Raw genomic sequence first — 20,757 nt, 5'->3', positions numbered from 1 at the left:
AATTAACTTTAAGTAAACATATAAATCAACTTTTGGGGGGAAAGAACCATATATAGATCTTAATTTTTTTAAGTTATATAAAAAGCAGACTAGTAACTATTTGGTGTTTTCATCAGATATTTTATCCACTTTCTTTTTTTATAGGTTTTATGTTTGGAGAGATAGAAATATTAAAATATTAAAAGTATTCCACAATATGTGTTAATACTCAAATCTCAAAGCAGAAATAATAAACTTCCTACTACTATACTGATTTAATTAGTTTTCATCTGTCAATCTAGTAACAAGAGTAGAATAAACTTTGAGACTCACACTGTAAACTTCAGAGGAAACAAAATGCCAAACACGAACTTGAATAGCACATTTTAAATTAGCAAAAATAATGCTATAGGAGTTTCTGAGTTGTTTTTAATAATGTAGTAAGAATAATAATTATAGCACTTATTTACTGAGTCCTGACTCTAGCTGTTTATTACCATACAACTCTTAAAAATTCTGTAAGATATGTATTAGATTGATTTTCCTTAATATATAAGGAAATAGCATAGAATAGTGAAACTTAGGTGCAAATAGAATCTAATGTCATGATTGCTATTGTTGTTTAATAAGCATTTCTACATGTGATAACTGTTTTACCTAACACAAATGAATACTAATCCTTTAATATTATTTGCAAGAACACAGAGATTAAACAGCAAGCAGAGTTCATTGTCAGTTCCCTTCAAGAGTATATTAACTTCACAAAGGAACCATATAAGTCCTAACATGGCATGTCTTGTTCTTATTTTAAACATTTCTATAGAAATCACATTATTCCTTTGATGAAAAAATATCATTTTTTAAAAAATTAAGAAGAAACCTTCCATTTTGATTAAAGAAATATTAATAAAGAATCATATTATGAATGGGTTTGCTTTGTTTTGTAATCTCTTGTGTAAATGTAAAGCTCAAATAAAGAGAGGTCATAAATTATTACAAAAAATTATAAGAAAGGGTACATCTTGATCCCAAATAAACTCTTTGGGGATATATATATATATGGAAAGAAGAGTTTTCTGAGAATATATCACTTACTGAAAAAATCAGTTGACTATTTTTGGCTCAGAATATTCTCTTCAAAATGTTAGGCACCTATCAGGTGCTGTCATGAAGATACTCAATGAGTTACAAAACAAAACAAAAACACCTCAATGACAGTTCAGTGAACTCAGAAATAAAATTAATAAACAGGAGTAGTTTACACTAGAGATTGGGATTCTAAAAAGAACCAAACAGAAATTGTTCAATGGACAAATTCAATAAATGAGGTGACAAAAGCATTAGAAAGCCTTGGGAATAGAGCAGACCATGTGGAAGAGCAAATTAGTGAACTTGAAGAGAGAAATCTAAAAATCATTCAGTTGCAGAGAAGAGAGAACTAAGATATTAAAAACATAAAGCTCTCCAAAGACTATACAAAAGTCCATTAGAAAAGGCAAAATAGGAGAGTGGGCACCCCAGAGGGAGAAGAAATAATAACTGGGGATTTCCCAAACCTGAGGAAGAAGCTGGATATAAAAGTCCACGAAGCATTAATTCAACACAAATAGACCTTCTCAAGACAAATTATATTAAAACTGTCATAGTTAATGATAGAGAATTTTAAAGGAATCCAGGGGGAAAAACGTAGTAACTTACAAAGGAACTCCCATTAGGCTATCAGCAGAAACTCAACAGGCTAGGAGAGAATAAAATGACATACTCAAAAATATTGAAAGATAGAAACTGAGAGCCAAGAATGAGTTATTCTTCAGATATGAATGGGAAATAAAGGTTTTCCTAAACAAAGCTGAAGGAATTCACAATCACTAGGCCTGTCTTACAAAAAAAGTTGAAAGGAGTTTCCACCTGAAACAAAAAGGTGGCAGTACACAAATCTGAGAAAGATGACAAACAGAAGCAGAAAATTACAAAGCTACCTCAGAATATGGTATTAAACACTACATTGCAGTATCAAAGATAAGGGGGAAAAGCATTAAAAATAACTATAGCTATTTCAATTCAGTAATAGTCTCACAATATAAAAAAATAATTTATGGAAATATAAATATAAAAGGGGAGGAGGAAATGGACAAAATCTGTATAGGCAAATAAAAATAAGATGTTATCAGCAGAAAAAGGACATTTTATCCATGGAATGTATTGGGTTTATTTTCTTTAAAAAAAAAATTTTTTTTTTTAAACAGAGACAGAGAGAGAGTCAGAGAGGGATAGACAGGGACAAACAGACAGGAATAGAGAGATGAGAAGCATCAATCATTAGTTTTTGTTGCGTGTTGCAACACCTTAGTTGTTCGTTGATTGCTTTCTCATATGTGCCTGGACCATGGGCCTTCAGCAGACCGAGTAACCCCTTGCTCGAGCCAGCAACGTTGGGTCCAAGCTGGTGAGCTTTTGCTTAAACCAGATGAGCCCAGGCTCAAGCTGGCGACCTTGGGGTCTCGAACCTGGGTCTTCTGCATCCCAGTCTGATGCTCTATCCACTGCACCACTGCCTGGTCAGGCTCCATGGAATGTTTTAATAAACCTCATGTAACTACACATACACACACACAAAAAACCATCTAGAGCAGAACTATGAACCAAAAAATGAAGAAAACCGAAAAAAAAAACCATAATAGAAAACCACCAAACTAAAATGGCAGACAAATATATAAGGGAAATAAAGCAACAAACATATAGATCAATCAGAAAACAAAAGATAAAATGGTAGTAAGAAGTCCTCCTATATCAATAATTACCCTAAACTTAAATGGTTAGAACTCACCATAAAATGGCCTAAAGTGGTTGGATGGATTATAAAACAACACCCAACTATATGCTGCCCTCAAGAGACATATCTCAGTTTTAAAGAAAACCATAGGCTTAAAGTGAATGGGTGAAAGATAATCCTCTAAGCATGTAAGTCAGGTGAAAGAGAAATAAACTTCAAGCCAAAATAGTTAACATAAGATCAAGAGGGACATTATATAATGACAAAGGGGACAACCCATCAGAAAGATGTATCTCTTTAATACAAATGTACTCAACACAGAAGCACCAAAATATATAAAGCAACTATGAAAGCTCCCAGACCCGAAGGGAGAAATTTATAGCAACACTAGAAAATAATTAGAAAATAAGAGAGAGGGCTCAAATAAAAATAAAAATGGGAAATGTTATTTTCAAACAACAGCTCAGATAAGGGCCTAATATCCAAAATTTACAAAGAACTCATAAAACTCAACAACAAACAAACAAACAATCCAATAAAAAATGGGAAGAGGACATGAACAGACACTTCTCCCAGGAAGAGATACAAATGGCCAACAGATATATGAAAAGATGCTCAGCTTCATTAGTTATTAGAGAAATGCAAATCAAAACTACAATGAGATACCACCTCACCCCTGTTAGATTAGCTATTATCAACAAGACGGGTAATAGCAAATGTTGGAGAGGCTGCGGAGAAAAGGGAACTCTCATCCACTGTTGGTGGGACTGTAAAGTAGTACAACCATTATGGAGGAAAGTATGGTGGTTCCTCAAAAAACTGAAAATAGAACTACCTTATGACCCAGCAATCCCTCTACTGGGTATATACCCCAAAACCTCAGAAACATTGATACGTAAAGACACATGTAGCCCCATGTTCATTGCAGCACTGTTCACAGTGGCCAAGACATGGAAACAACCAAAAAGCCCTTCAATAGAAGACTGGATAAAGAAGATGTGGCACATGTACACTATGGAATACTACTCAGCAATAAGAAATGATGACATCAGATCATTTACAGCAAAATGGTGGGATCTTGATAACATTATACGGAGTGAAATAAGTAAATCAGAAAAAAACAAGAACTACATGATTCCATACATTGGTGGAACATAAAAATGAGACTAAGAGACATGGACAAAAGTGTGGTGGTTACCAGGGGTGGGGGGAGGGAGGACACAGGAGGGAAGGAGGGAGAGAGTTAGGGGGAGGGGGAGGGGCACAGAGAAAACTAGATAGAGGGTGACGGAGGACAATCTGACTCTGGGCGAGGGGTATGCAACATAATTTAATGACAAGATAACCTAGACATGTTTTCTTTGAATATATGTACCCTGATTTATTAATGTCATCCCATTAACATTAATAAAAATTTATTTAAAAAAAATAAGAGAGGATTTAACATCATTTACATCATTCAGACAAGGTTTAAAAGGAAATCTCAGCTTTAAATGGCAAATCAAACCAAAGAAACTTAATAGATATATATAGAACATTCTGTCCAAAAGCACCAGAATACACAATTTTCTCAAACACACATAGAGCATTCTCAAGGACAGGCCTTATGTTAAAAAAAAAAAAATTCTCAATAAATTTAACAAGAGTGAAATCATAGCAAATATCTTTTCCAATGCCAGTGGTATGAAAATAGAAATCAACTGCAAAAAGGAAACAGGAAAAATAAAAAATAAATAGAGATTAAACAATATTCTACTGAAAAACTATTGGCTCAAGGAAGAAATCAAAGGAAATAAATAAAATGGAGACTAAAAAAGATGATAAAAAATCAATTAAAGTAAGAGCTGGTTGTTTGAAAAAGATAAACAAAATTTTCAAATCTTTACCTAGACTCACTAAGAAAATAAGAAAGCGTTCAAATAAAAATCAGAAACAAAAAGTAGTTACAACAGATACTAAGGAAATATAAAAAATCATAGTTGACTTCTAAAAACAGCTATAAGCCAACAAATTAGAAAATGTAGAGAAAATTGATAAATTCTTAGAATCATACAAACTTCCTAGACTGAATCATGAAGAAATAGAATATGAATAGATTTAGAACAATCACTAATAAGGAGATTAAAACATTAATCAAAAACCTTCCAGAAAACAAAAGTCCAGGAACAGGCTGCATCATCAGGGAAGTCTACACAGCAGTCAAAGAATATTTAATACCAAGCCTTCTCAATTCTTCCAAAAAATTTGAAGAGAAGGAAATGCTTCTTAATTCATTTTATGTGGCCAACATTAGATACCAAAATCAGAAAGATAAAAAACACAAGAAAAATTACAAGACAATATCTCTGATGAACATACAGGGTGAACAAAAGTAGGCATACGGTTGTGAGTACATCAAACACAATTAATTATTATATTATTATTTATTAATCATTGTATTATTTATTTGTGTTACAACTATAAACTTACTTTTGCCCAAACTAGTGATGTAAAAATTCTCAACAAAACATTGGCAAATCAAATACAACAATACAAGAAAAAGATCATATTCCAGAATCAACTGGGGGTCATTGCAAGAGATAAAGTTGTTTTAATATCCACAAATTAATCAATATGATATACCACATTAAGAAAATAAAGGATAAAAATCTTATGATCATCTCAGTAGATGCAGAAAAAGCATGGGACAAGAGACAGCATCCATTTATAATAGAAAAATCTATCAATAAAATGGGTATAGAAGATAAGTATCTCAACATAATAAAAACTCAGAGCTAACATCATACTCAATGGTGCAAAACTAAAAGCTATTCCTCCAAGATCAGGAACAAGACAAGGATGTGAATTTTTGACTATTCTAGTCAACATAGGGATGAAAGTCTTACCCAGAGCAATAAGGCAAGAAAAATAAAAGGAATCCAAATGGAAAGGAAAAAGTTGTCACTATTTGCAGGTGACATGATTTTATACATAGAAATTCCTAAAGACTCCACCAAGAAATCATTAGAAATAATAAACAAATACAGTAAAGTTTCAGGGTAAAAAGCAATATACAAAAATCTGTTACATTTCTATACACTAACAATGAGCTACCAGAAAAAAGAAATTTTAAAAAAGGAACCCACAATCCCATTTATTATCACAACAAATGGAATAAAATACCTAGAAATAAATTAAGCCAAGGAGATAAAATACTTATCTGTACACTGAAAACTATAAGGTATTGTTGAAAGAAAATGAAGAAGACACAGAAAGAAATGGAAAGATATTCTATGCTCATGTATTGAAAGATTGTAACACTGTTAAAATATCCATAGTATCTAAAGCAATCTACATATTCAATGCAATCCCCTATTAAAATCCTAGTGACATTTCCCACCAAAATAAAACAGAAAATACCAAAATTTGTATGGATCCACAAAAGACCCTGAGTAGCCAAAGCAGTCCTGAGAAAATAAAGAAAGCTGAAGGTATCACGCATATACTACAAAGCTATAATAACCAAAACAGTGGTATGGGTAGTAGCACAGGCACATAGATTAATGCAACAAAATTAAGACCAACACAAATATACACAACTAATTCATGACAAAGGAGGTAAGAACATACAATGGAGAAAGAAAAGTCTTTTCAAAGAATGGTTTTGGAAAAACTGAAGAGCCACATGCTAAAGAATGAAACAAAACCACTATCTTACATCATAATCAAAATGGATTAAAGACTGAGTGTAAGACCTGAAACCATAACATACACAGAAGAAAGCACAGGTGGTCAACTCCTTGACATCAGTCTCAGTGATGCTATTTCCGGATTTGACTGCAATGGCACGGAAACATAAGCAAAAATAAAAAGATGGGGCTATATCAAACTAAGATACTTTTGCAGAGCAAAGGAAACCATCAACAAAATGAAAAGGCAACCTACTGAATGGGAAAAGATACACTTCAACAACAACAACAACAGAATCTGAACAGACATTTTCCTAAAGATGTACAGATTGCTAAAAGGCACATGACAAGATGTTCAATATCACAATATCACTAATTATTAGGGAAAATGTAAACCAAAACACCAATTAAATATCCCCTCACAACTTAAGAATGGCTCTCATTAAAAACAGGAAATAAGTGTTGGAGAGGATGTGAAAGAAAAAAAAAGAAATCCTCATATACTGTTGGTGGGGATGTACATCAGTACAGTCACTATGGAAAACACTATGAAGGTTCCTCAAAAGATTAAGAAATACTATCTGATCCAGCTATTCTACTTCTGAAGAATATAAAAACACTAATTCAAAAAGTTGTGGCCCTGGCCGGTTGGCTCAGTGGTAGAGCGTCGGCCTGGTGTGCAGGAGTCCTGTGTTCGATTCCGGCCAGGGCATACAGGAGAAGCGCCCATCTGCTTCTCCACCCCTCCCCCTTTCCTTCCTCTCTGTCTCTCTCTTCCCCTCCCGCAGCTGAGGCTCCATTGGAACAAAGTTGGCCCAGGTGCTGAGGATGGCTCAGTAGCCTCTGCCTCAGGCGCTAGAGTGGCTCTGGTGGCAACAGAGCAACGCCCCAGATGGACAGAGCATCGTCCCCTGGTGGGCGTGCCAGGTGGATCCCGGTCGGGTGCATGCAGGAGTCTGACTGACTGCCTCCTCGTTTCTGGCTTTGGAAAAATACAAAAGAAAAAAAAAAAAAGTTGTATGCACCCCTATGTTCAAGATATAGAAACAAATTAAGTGTCTATTAATGAATTAATGAAGGTGTGAGCTCTATCTACATAGTTTACTCTTGAGAATAACACATTTGTACTGCATGTGCCTACTTATATACAAGTTTTTTCAGAGAATACTGTAAATTAATTTTCTCTTATGACTTCCTCCCTCCCTTCCTTGCTTCCTTCCTTGCTTCCTTCCTTCCTTCCTTCCTTCCTTCCTTCCTTCCTTCCTTCCTTCCTTCCCTCCCTCCTTTCCTTCCTTCCTTCCTTCCTTCCTTCCTTCCTTCCTTCCTTCCTTCCTTCCTTCCTTCCTTCCTTCCTTCCTTCCTTCCCTCCCTCCCTCCCTCCTTCTTCCTTCCTCCCTTCCTTCCTCCCTTCCTTCCTTCCTTCCTTCCTTCCTTCCTTCCTTCCTTCCTTCCTTCTTCCTTCCTTCCTTCTTTCCTTTCCTTCCTTATTTTCCTTTCTTTTTTTTTCCTTTTGTATTTTTCTGAAGTGAGAAGCCGGGAGGCAGAGAGACAGACTCCCACATGCGCCTGACCAGGATCCCCTGGCATGCCCACTAGAGGGTGATGCTCTGCCCATCTGGGGCGTTGCTCCATTGCAATGGAAGCCATTCTAGCTCCTGAGGTGGAGACCATGAAGCCATCCTCAGCACCCGGGCCAACTTTTGCTCCAATGGAGCCTTGGCTGCAGGAGGGGAAGAGAGAGATAGAGAGAAAAAAGGGAAGGGTGGAGAAGCAGATGGGAGCTTCTCTTGTGTGACTGGGAATTAAACCCTGGACTTCCATACGCCAGGCTGATGCTCTACCACTGAGCCAACTGGCCAGGGCCTCTCTTATAATTTTCTTAGTAACATTTTCTTTTCTCTAGCTTATTTTGTTGTTAGAATACAGTGTATAATACATATAACATACAAACTGTGTCTTGGTTGACTGTTTATGTAATCAGTAAGGCTTCCAGTTAACAGTAAGCCTTTAGTAATTCAATTTGGAAGGAGTCAAAAGTTATATACAAATTTTTGAGTATGCAGAATATTAGTGACCCTGACCCCTGTGCTGTTCAAAGGTCAACTGTATATATAATGGAAGCTACTGAGCTAAAATAAAGATGAAATCTTGCCATTTACATCAACATAGATAGACCTTAAGGGTATTATGCTACATAAAATAAGTCAGATAAATAAAGAAAAATACTGTATGATTTCACTTATGTGGAATGAAAAAAAGCAAAACAAAACTCAGAGACAGAAAACGGATTGGTGGTTACTAGAGTCAAAGAGGGAAGGCAGGTAGGTGAAATGGGTATTGGGGGTCAAGTTTATGGTGATGGACTGGAAATTAGACTTTTGGTGGTGAACACATTGTAGTATATATACATGTTGAATTACACACTTACACCTAAAACTTTTATAATGTTATAAACCAATGTTACCTCAAAAAATAATCTAGAACTATCCCTGTCATCATGAGTGTAAACTTAAATTGAAAATGGTATAGGTCATTTCTAGGAGTCTGGTACAAAATTATTCAGTGTCGCTTTTATGTTGACAGATGGGATTCATGTCTAAAATAACTAATAGAATACAGAATTGTATCAGAAAATGATCTTAGGTAGACATTCCTAAATTACATGAAAAAGAACATTTTAGATAGTTTTACATTTCATATTACTGTATGGAAGTTAGTGCTTCTGTTTATGGAGCTACTTACCCTTCTCTGCTCTTTTATATACTCTATCAATTCATCTCTTGTTCTTTTCACTGCCTCCTCCACAGCCTTCTCACTCCGCTGCCGCTCCTCTATTATTGTTTCTTTAATAGTTTCCTGTTTGTGGGAGGGAAAAAAAGTCATGGAAGTATGCACTATGACAAAATTTGTGTCCATTTTATATTAACTAAAAATCCTCTTCAATGGTTTGAGCTCATTCTGTTCAAAACACGTCTTCAAACAGGAGTAAGAACCTACAAAATCTTTTTGAGATCTGTTAGAGATTCCACAGAATGCACTTTTCTAAACCAAGTAAAAGGGAAAAGAAATGGAATAAGCCATTTATTGACGGGAGCGCCTGACAGACTCCAATGGCTTCCTTACCAACCTTTCATTAGATGTTTACATGATTGATTGCCTTCCTGTACTTTGCACTATCCACGTAAGACTTCCAACTTGTGTTTATTCTTCCAAGAACACCCTAATGCTGGAGCTGTTTTATTCACGTTTAATTTTCCCATCATACAATAATCAAGTGTGGTCTGGGTGGTAAGATTTACAGCTCGTTTGGTCCTCCTGCCAGGTTAAGATGTTGAGAGCTGGACACCATGAATACGAGGTAAAAATTCCACCCTCTGTGCTAATATTTGAAATGAGAAATCTAGGGAGAAAAATCGTATTCCCCATTTTACTGAAATAATAATCAGGTACCTAACATTTCAGAGTTTCCAACAAGGAGAAAGAAGGCTAAAATTTTTTTAAAAGAAATATAACACTTCTCAAAAAGTAGTAGTATTTTCTGCTAAAATATTGGATGAATGTCATAATACAAACTTCTTTTTAACTTCTATTTATCTATATAGGTAACATCCTTTTTTTGGACAGGTATCCTATTAAAAAATGCCCTGAAATTTTTCAGGAGTATTTCCTTCATGTTGTTATTCTCGAGGACTGTTTACTTTGTAGTTTTTATTTAGTTCTTCCCAATTAATTTTAGATGTGTATATATTCCAGAAAATACAACATATTAACAATATCTTATTCTGAATGTATTTACTGTAGAAAGTTTGAAGGTACAGAAAAATATGAACACAAAACAACATGCATACACACCACATACTTGGGTAACAGAGAATGTGGCTCACACTATATATACTATTTTTTAACTCTGGGATTTTTCCATTAAAATACATTTTGAATATATTTAAGTCGTCATATATTCTTTTATAATTTATAGTCAATTATAGGGCTATACAATACTTATTTTTACCAATTGTTATTCATGGGTATTTTGGTTGTTTTTAATAGAATAAAGCAGTGATGAGCATTCATATACACATCTTTGTAAGGCATGATAGTATTTCCTTACCATCAATTGAAGAAGTAGAGTCGTTTTGGTGAATGGATATAATTTTTGAGCTCTCTTACAGCTTTTGACATTTTGTACAATTTTCCCCCATAAGCAGTCCATGAAAATGGCTTCTTATATCCTTGATTACATTTAGTTTTACCAGTTTTTTTGAGGAATAACATCAAATTTTATCCCATATTTTAAAAAAATTATATATATGCAACACTTTTCATAGCAATATTAGCAATAAACACATAATCTTATCATCTGTTTGATCATGTCCTCTTCCCACTTTAATATTCGTATTTAAATATTTCTTTCCTAATGTATAAAATTAAGTTACAAATCTGAATTTTCCTATAATGGTGACTTTGAAAGTTGTTATTTATTTATTTATTTATTTTTTTTAATAAATTTTTATTAATGGTAATGGGATGACATTAATAAATCAGGGTACATATATTCAAAGAAAACATGTCTAGGTTATTTTGTCATCAAATTATGTTGCAAACCCCTCGCCCAAAGTCAGATTGTCCTCCGCCACCCTCTATCTAGTTCTCTGTGCCCCTCCGCCTCCCCCTAACTCTCTCCCTCCCTCCCACCCATGTCCTCCCTCCCCCCCCACCCTTGGTAACCACCACACTCTTGTCCATGTCTCTTAGTCTCATTTTTATGTTCCACCAATGTATGGAATCATGTAGTTCTTGTTTTTTTCTGATTTGCTTATTTCACTCCTTATAATGTTATCAAGATCCCACCATTTTGCTGTAAATGATCTGATGTCATCATTTCTTATGGCTGAGTAGTATTCCATAGTGTATATGTGCCACATCTTCTTTATCCAGTCTTCTATTGAAGGGCTTTTTGGTTGTTTCCATGTCTTGGCCACTGTGAACAGTGCTGCAATGAACATGGGGCTACATGTGTCTTCACGTATCAATGTTTCTGAGGTTTTGGGGTATATACCCAGTAGAGGGATTGCTGGGTCATAAGGTAGTTCTATTTGCAGTTTTTTGAGGAACCACCATACTTTCCTCCATAATGGTTGTACTACTTTACAGTCCCACCAACAGTGAATGAGGGTTCCTTTTTCTCCACAGCCTCTCCAACATTTGCTATTACCCGTCTTGTTGATAATAGCTAATCTAACAGGAGTGAGGTGGTATCTCATTGTAGTTTTGATTTGCATTTCTCTAATAACTAATGAAGCTGAGCATCTTTTCATATATCTGTTGGCCATTTGTATCTCTTCCTGGGAGAAGTGTCTGTTCATGTCCTCTTCCCATTTTTTTATTGGATTGTTTGTTTGTTTGTTGTTGAGTTTTATGAGTTCTTTGTAAATTTTGGATATTAGGCCCTTATCTGAGCTGTCGTTTGAAAATATCAGTTCCCATATAGTTGGCTGTTTATTTTGATATCAGTTTCTCTTGCTGAGCAAAAACTTTTAATTCTGATGTAGTCCCATTCATTTATCTTTGCCTTCACTTCTCTTGCCATTGGAGTCAAGTTCATAAAATGTTCTTTAAAACCCAGGTCCATGATTTTATTACCTATGTCTTCTTCTATGTACTTTATTGTTTCAGGTCTTATATTTAGGACTTTGATCCATTTTGAATTACTTTTAGTACACGGGGACAGGCTGTAGTCGAGTTTCATTCTTTTGCATGTGGCTTTCCAGTTTTCCCAACACCATTTGTTGAAGAGGCTTTCTTTTCTCCATTGTGTGTTGTTGGCCCCTTTATCAAAGATTATTTGACTATATATATGTGGTTTTATTTCTGGGCTTTCTATTCTGTTCCATTGGTCTGAGTGTCTATTTTTCTGCCAATACCATGCTGTTTTGATTATCGTGGCCCTATAATATACTTTAAAGTCAGGTATTGTAATGCCCCCAGCTTCATTCTTTTTCCTTAGGATTGTTTTGGCTATTCGGGGTTTTTTATAGTTCCATATAAATCTGATGATTTTTTGTTCCATTTCTTTAAAAAATCTCATAGGGATTTTGATGGGAATTGCATTAAATTTGTATATTGCTTTGGGTAATATGGCCATTTTGATTATATTTATTCTTCCTATCCAAGAACAAGGAATATTTTTCCATCTCATTGTATCTTTTTCGATTTCCCTTAACAATGCTTTGTAATTTTCATTATATAAGTCCTTTACGTTCTTTGTTATGTTTATTCCTAGGTATTTTATTTTTTTTGTTGCAATCGTGAAGGGGATTATTTTTTTGAGTTCGTTTTCTAATATTTCATTGTTGGCATATAGAAAGGCTATGGACTTTTGTATGTTAATTTTGTATCCTGCGACCTTACTGTATTGGTTTATTGTTTCTAATAATCTTTTTGTGGAGTCCTTCGGGTTTTCGATGTATAGGATCATATCATCAGCAAAAAGTGATAGCTTTACTTCTTCTTTTCCGATATGGATGCCTTTTATTTCTTTGTCTTGTCTGATTGCTTTGGCCAGAACTTCTAGCACCACGTTGAATAAGAGTGGAGAGAGTGGACAACCCTGTCTTGTTCCTGATTTAAGGTAGAAAGTCCTCAGTTTTATGCCGTTTAATAGGATGTTGGCTGATGGTTTATCATATATGGCCTTTATCATGTTGAGATATTTTCCTTCTATACCCATTTTGTTGAGAGTCTTAAACATAAAATTGTGTTGTATTTTATCAAAAGCCTTTTCTGCATCTATTGATAAGATCATGTGGTTTTTGTTCTTTGTTTTGTTGATATGGTGTATTATGTTAACCGTTTTGCGTATGTTGAACCATCCTTGAGATTCGGGGATGAATGCCACTTGATCATGATGTATTATTTTTTTAATATGTTGTTGTATTCGGTTTGCCAGTATTTTGTTTAGTATTTTAGCATCTGTATTCATTAGAGATATTGGTCTGTAGTTTTCTTTCTTTGTGCCATCCTTGCCAGGTTTTGGTATGAGGGTTATGTTGGCCTCATAAAATGTGTTTGGAAATATTGCTTCTTCTTCAATTTTTTGGAAGACTTTGAGTAGAATAGGAACCAAGTCTTCTTTGAATGTTTGATAGAATTCACTAGTATAACCGTCTGGGCCTGGACTTTTATTTTTGGGGAGATTTTTAATAGTTTTTTCTATTTCCTCCCTGCTGATTGGTCTGTTTAGGCTTTCTGCTTCTTCATGACTCAGTCTAGGAAGGTTGTATTGTTCTAGGAATTTATCCATTTCTTCTAGGTTGTTGTATTTGGTGGCATATAATTTTTCATAGTATTCTACAATAATTCTTTGTATTTCTACGATGTCTGTGGTGATCTCTCCTCTTTCATTTTGGATTTTATTTATTTGAGTCCTGTGTCTTTTTTCCTTGGTGAGTCTTGCCAAGGGTTTGTCAATTTTGTTGATCTTTTCAAAGAACCAGCTCCTTGTTTTATTGATTTTTTCTATAGTTTTTCTGTTCTCTATTTCATTTATTTCTGCTCTGATTTTTATTATCTCCTTTCTTCGAATGGTTTTGGGTTGTCTTTGTTCTTCTTTTTCTAGTTCCTTAAGGTGTGAAGTTAAGTGGTTTACTTCGGCTCTCTCTTGTTTGTTCATATAGGCCTGAAGTGATATGAACTTTCCTCTTATTACTGCTTTTGCTGCATCCCAGAGATTCTGATATGTCGTATTTTCATTCTCATTTGTCTGTATATATCTTTTGATTTCTGTACTTATTTCTTCTTTGACCCATTCATATTTTAGAAGTATGTTGTTTAGTTTCCACATTTTTGTGGGTTTTTCCCCCTCTTTTTTGCAGTTGAATTCTAGTTTCAAGGCTTTATGATCAGAAAATATGCTTGGTACAATTTCAATTTTTCTAAATTTGCTGATATTATCTTTGTGGCCCAACATATGGTCAATTCTTGAGAATGTTCCATGTACACTAGAGAAAAATGTATACTCTGTCGCTTTGGGATGAAGTGTCCTGTAGATGTCTATCATATCCAGGTGTTCTAGTATTTCGTTTAAGGCCACTATATCTTTATTGATTCTCTGTTTGGATGACCGATCTAGAGCCGTCAGCAGTGTATTGAGGTCTCCAAGTATGATTGTATTTTTGTTAGTTTTTGTTTTAAGGTCAATAAGTAGCTGTCTTATATATTTTGGTGCTCCTTGGTTTGGTGCATATATATTAAGGATTGTTATGTCTTCTTGATTCAACTTCCCCTTAATCATTATGAAATGACCATTCTTGTCTCTGAGTACTTTTTCTGTCTTGTAGTCAGCATTATTAGATATGAGTATTGCTACACCTGCTTTTTTTTGGGTGTTGTTTGCTTGGAGTATTGTTGTCCAGCCTTTCACTTTGAATTTGTTTTTATCCTTGTTGCTTAGATGTGTTTCTTGTAGGCAGCATATAGTTGGATTTTCTTTTTTAATCCAATCTGCTACTCTGTGTCTTTTTATTGGTAAGTTTAATCCATTTACATTTAGTGTAATTATTGACACTTGTGGGTTCCCTACTGCCATTTTATAAATTGCTTTCTGTTAGTTTTGTATCTAGTTTGATTCTTCTCTTTTGTTTTTCTATCATTTGTTTTTGTTTGTTTGTGTTCCATACTTCTTTCCTCTGTTGCTACCTTTTTTAAGTCAAGTGTTTTTGTGGTGGTTTTTTTAAGGGTGGTTACCATTAAGTAATGAAAAGGGTACCTACCATATTCATTGTAGTACCCTATCTTATAAGTATTTCTACACTTCATCGTCCTTTGCTACTGTTAATCTCCATCCTCTCCCCCCTTTTTTTCCTTTGTTGTCACAGTTTAAGTTTGGTTTTATTGTGTTCTTGGTGGAGCTGTTACTTGTGGTGTTGTTTTCTTTTGTTCTTTGAATCTGGTTGGAAAACCCCCTTTAGTATTTCCTGGAGTGGGGGCTTTCTGTTGATAAATTCTCTCATCTTTTCTGTATTTGTGAATGTTTTTATATCTCCTTCATACTTGAAGGATAGCTTTGATGGGTATAGTATTCTTGGCTGAAAGTTCCTCTCTTTCAGGGCTTTAAATATTGGGGTCCACTCTCTTCTAGCTTGTAGAGTTTCTGCTGAGAAATCTGATGATAATCTAATAGGCCTTCCTTTATATGTTGTACTCTTCTTTTCCCTGGCTGCCTTGAGAATTTTTTCTTTGTCATTGGTTTGTGTCATCTTTATTATGATGTGCCTTGGAGTGGGTTTGTTGGGGTTAAGAAAACTTGGTGTTCTGTTTGCTTCTTGAATTTGAGGCTTTAGTTCCTTCCACAGGCTTGGGAAGTTCTCGTCTATTATTTGTTTGAGTATATTCTCCATTCCATTTTCTTTCTCTTCTCCCTCTGATATACCTATTATTCTTATGTTATTCTTTCTGATGGAGTCAGACAATTCCTGTAGGGCTTTCTCGTTTTTTATTATTTTTGAGTCTCTTTCTTCTTCTCTCTGTTGTGCCTCAAGTTGTTTGTCTTCTATTTCACTAACCCTATCTTCAATCTGGGCTGTTCTGTTAGCTAAGCTTGTTACCTCGTTTTTCAGCTCGTGAATTGAGTTTTTCATTTCTGTTTGATTTGTTTTTATAGTTTCAATTTCCTTGGTAATATATTCTTTGTGTTCATTGAGTTGTTTTCTGATCTCCCTATATTGCCTTTCTGTGTTTTCTTGTATATCTCTGAGTATTTTTAAGATTTCTAGTTTAAATTCTCTGTCATTTATCTCCAAGGCTTCCAATATGTTAAGTCTTTTCTCCATAGATTTTTCCACATCTATTTGTGTTACCTCTCTTTCTTTTGTATCCATAATATTCGATTTCCTCTTTCTTATCGGCATCTGAGAGTGGTCTTATTGATAGCACTAATTAGAATTAATAAAGAGTAAAAAGAAAAAAAAAAGGGTAAAACACCCCACAAAAAAAAACAGTAATAATTTATTATTTCCCCCTTTTTTCTTTCTTCTCTTTCCCTGTTCTCCCCTCCTCAGGGAAATATCGTGCCTATAATGGAGGGCCTGATTTGGGGTGAAGAGCTCAAGGGGCAAAAAAAGGGAGTAGGGACCTACTAAATGCAAAAAAAAAAAAAAAAAGGGAAGAAAATCTTAGACAAGCATAAGATGATTTGCTTGTAAGTGATGGTCAACTAAGAGATATAATGAGAGGGATAAGAGGGAATCAGAAAAAAGGACCAAAAAAAAATAATAAAGAAGAAAAAATAAAAATAATAAGTAAAAATCTGTTGTATTAAGTGGAGCTTAGACTAAATACAATGGAGACCTTGGGTTGGGAGGACCCAAAATGCCACAAAAATAAACAAACAAGAGAAAAAAAAAATAAAAACAGAAGCAAAAAAGAGAAATAAAACCAAAAAAAAGCCTTGAGTCCCAAATTAACTAATTTGTTCGTGATTGAGGATTATATGGGAGGAAAGTAAAATGAGAAAAGAAAAAACGAATAGAAAGGAAAAAATAAGAAAAAGAGAAAAACGAAGGAAGAAATAAAATAGGAGGAGAAAAAAACAAAATAAAGCAAGACAAAAAAAAAACAAAAGAGGAGAGAGTGAGAGTTAAGTGTTTTGGAGTATAACCTTAAAGGAGGGTGAGGATGAAGAAGAAAAATAAAATGCAACACTCATGGGTAGTGTAGTTCAAGAAAGGGGAAGCATAAGATGGGCAGAGAATAGAAGGACCGAGGTGGAGGAAATAAAGGCAAAAAGAAGAAACAAGCAACAACAACAACAACAACAAAAAATTAGTGGATCAAGTTGTAAAGTCTGTGGGTTTTTCTTGATTTTGAGAGGTTAACTTCTTCCTTTTTCTTTTCTCTCCCTCTTCCTAGTCGGTGACTCTGTACCCCAGGCTCTGCCCCTGTGTCACTCTTAGTTAGGGATTTGCAGTTGATGGGATTCTATGGCAATGTCATATAATTGGCTTTAGTCTTGCTGGAAGTAAAGGCTTGTTGGCGTTTGCAGGGTCCAACGATGAGAGAGTTTGCTTTCCTGGATTCTCTCTCCTAGTCCCCCCTTTCTGAATTAGCAGCCTGGTGATCCAGCTATAAGGCTGCAACTGCTTCTGCCTGGGGAGTAAGAGGCTCAAAGAGCTGGGAAATCCCCACTCTATCTCCACTCAGTGCAAGGCTTTGGGAAAGGCTCTGAGAGTCAGGGCCTCCAGTGTAATCAGGCGGGGGTGGGAGTCAATTGTTGTCAAGGTGACTGTTCAGCGCCTATCATTTAGTTGGACCTCTCAACCCAGGCTTTCCACACTTTGTAGCCTGTTTTTGCAGGGAAGAAGAGGCACTAGTCTCTGCTTACGACTAGTGTAGTATAGACCTTATTATCTGCCAAGTCCTTCTTGTTAGCGTTTATCCCTGAATATGGAGGCTCTATCAATCAGAAGTTGCCCCCGCCCCTTTAGCGAGAGGCACTAAAAAATATCATGCCTCTTGTCTTGGATCGCTGAACTGAGAGAGATCTTATCAATTAGAACCGAGGGTGCGCAGATTTTATGGGTTAAGCTAATTTCAGTGATTGGGTCGCAGCTGTGTTTCCGAAGGTATTTTAGGCTGCCTGCGCGCACCCCTCCCCCAATGCTTGATTGTTAGCTTGAATGGCTGGGTGAGGTGCCCCGCCCACGGAGAGAATCTCCCATGCCTCTCCCGATCGCCCCGCCGCTGGCGGCTGGACCGCCCCTGGCGCAGGATAATGGAGCCCCCTGGGTGTGCGGGCCAGTAGGGCGCCCTGGGCGCGTGGAATGCCCAAGGCACGCGCGCGAATGGGGCGCTCAGGACACCGGTGGCCGGCGACCCCCACTCGCAGTGTGCGGGCCGCTGGGAATGTCAGCAGTGCTCAACCGGACCGGGCGCGCGCGGCGGCTCGTGAGCCTCGTGAGCAGTGGCGGTTCGCGGGGGCTCGCGGCAGCTCGTGGTGGCGGTTCGCGGGTGTTCGTGGCGGCTCGCGGTCGGCCGCTTGCTGCGGCTTGCGGTTCCCAAGTATATGGGCTGACTCACCGCGGGCGCACTCCCTGGCGGCTTGAATGAGCGTCGCTGCGGTAGCTTCCTCCACACCCTCGTCTCTCAGATTCAAGTGATAACAGTCCTTTTGCTTTCAGTTTGTGTGGAACTCCGGAATGCTCCGAGGATAAATTTTTCTGTTTCTAGTTGATAAATTTGTTGTGATTTAGGGGAGAGCTGTCGGACGCACTTCTCACAGCGCCATTTCCGTGACGTCACCCCCATTTTTTTTTAATATTTTTTAATTTATTCATTTTTTAGAGAGAGAGTGAGAAGAGGGAGGAGCAGGAAGCTTCAACTCCCATATGTGCCTTAAGCAGACAAGTGCAGGGTTTCAAACCGGTGACCTCAGTGTTCCAGGTCGATGCTTTATCCACTGCGCCACCATAGGTCAGGCGAAAGTTGTTATTGTTTTCAGTAAGTCTTAGTTCATTGATAAATTTAAAAAAAATACTAAGCTGCTTCTGTAATTATTTGAAAAGATTAAAGTTAAAAAAACTATAGTAATTTTAAAAGAAAAAAATGAGAACTAATAAGATTATTTTAAATGAAAGCATCTACCATTTAAATTCCTGTTGGTTTCATACTAAATAATTTGGAATTGAAAAATTTCAATTTTACAAGGCAAAAAATATTGCATATATTAATAAGCCCCTGCACTTTAATAGTTCTGCAATAAATAGTATGAATATTCACGCTATGTGGCTAAATTGAAAGAATAGCTTCACTTCAGTTCAGGTCAGTTTTCTGTCCACAGCTGAGTTACAAAAATCCTTAGTTTTCAGTGCTTTTAGAATTTCTGAATTGCAGACCTAGATTATTTAAATGTAAAAGATAAATCAGTTCCGTGTTAAATATCAATCAGAATTTCTAGCGGGGGTCATAATGGTAAATTTGACCAGATCTATTTGATCAAAAGCAAAATCTCAATTTAAATAAAAAAAATATACAGAAAAAAACATGAAGAGTTTACAATATGTTCTTCAATTGACAGTTTTTGGGGACTGAGAGTTTATATTATGTGCTCAGTCCACATTTTTGAGTTTTCTTGGCCTAATTTTTGAGCTGACCAAGAACCATTTACAAAGAAAGTTTCTTTCCTCTCAAGTGGGTATTAGGTGACAGTCAAGGTTCTGAAATTAATCCTTATAAACTAATTGTCAATAAACAAATTCCTTTAAATATGAATTAATTGGAGACGATTAAATAACTTTGTGCACATTATACAAATGCTTGTGAATATCTGCTTGCATAGTTTACTAAAGTCCATGAATGCACTATATTGTCCCAAGAAGTCATGAAAATTAGTCCAAAATGAAATATACTTCACAAGGAATGAAGATTTGATACAATGAGTGTATTTAAATAAGCAATTATGAAAGACTATATTCCAGAATATTTTAGTAATGGCCACACTATTGGAACATGGTATATTCTCCAAAGAAAGATTTCTCAACTTCAGCACTATGGACAATGCTTTACTGAGTAGTGTGTGTGTGGGGGCGGGTGTCTTGTGATAAACAGCAAGAAACAAACTCTGCTCTAAGATAGTTGGGAGGGAAAAACTTCTATTTGCATATATGCTATGGTTTGCTAAAATATTCAGTTACACATCTCATCATATACTAAATACTTTTTATCCAAAAATATATGCAAGAAATCATATCCAAATGATTATATAACTAGTTTTTAAGTGTTAAAAAAAAAGAGGTCTACATACTAATTTTTCTAAAAAGTGAATGACTAAAATCAGTTTCTATGCTGTTATAAATAAGTCATGATGAATGTCAGTTAGGGCTAAAAGCTTATGTGACATGTCTGTACAAGATTTTAAAATTTCTCTTTATTGCTTGAGGTATAGTTATGCTTTAGTATCCATTAAATCTACCATTCATTTCAGTAATCACTGGATTTTGAACTAATAAATGGTCTGTGATTGTTTGTTCTTTATCAGTGCAATTTAGTTAAGGACTGTAAACAGTCAAATTATTTATGGAACAAATATCAGAAATTAACTCAATTCTGGTATGTGGACTGTAATCCATTGTATCAAAAAATTTCTGGGGCAACTGTGTGCTTTAATTATTTTTGCTTCTCTACAAAGTATATGCATATTATCTAATTCTATATTATTTTAAAAGTTTCGCATGGTTATGAAAACATTCCTCAGAAAATAAGTGTTTGAATCACAAGTAGTCAAACTGCTTTACAGACTTCCTCTGCATCAACAATTCAAAAGACAAGTGAGCCTACTGTTCCTAC

At 35.7% G+C, this 20,757-nt stretch overlaps 1 protein-coding gene across 3 annotated transcripts in view; it reads right to left on the bottom strand.

The window, feature by feature from the left end:
• The window catches only part of CCDC91 (coiled-coil domain containing 91), a 425,554-nt gene that overhangs the window by 72,520 nt on the left and 332,277 nt on the right, over positions 1-20,757 (bottom strand). For all 3 annotated transcript variants that reach the window (XM_066258026.1, XM_066258025.1, XM_066258027.1), the window contains one exon: positions 9,163-9,276. In XM_066258026.1, coding sequence (XP_066114123.1) covers positions 9,163-9,276 — 114 coding nt within the window. The remainder of the gene's footprint in view (positions 1-9,162; positions 9,277-20,757) is intronic.

The sequence above is a fragment of the Saccopteryx bilineata genome, chromosome 2 (assembly GCF_036850765.1).
Source record: "Saccopteryx bilineata isolate mSacBil1 chromosome 2, mSacBil1_pri_phased_curated, whole genome shotgun sequence".
In the NCBI taxonomy this organism is placed as follows: domain Eukaryota; kingdom Metazoa; phylum Chordata; class Mammalia; order Chiroptera; family Emballonuridae; genus Saccopteryx; species Saccopteryx bilineata.
Note: the sequence above shows the minus strand (reverse complement) of the source record. Positions and strands in the feature narration are given on the sequence as shown.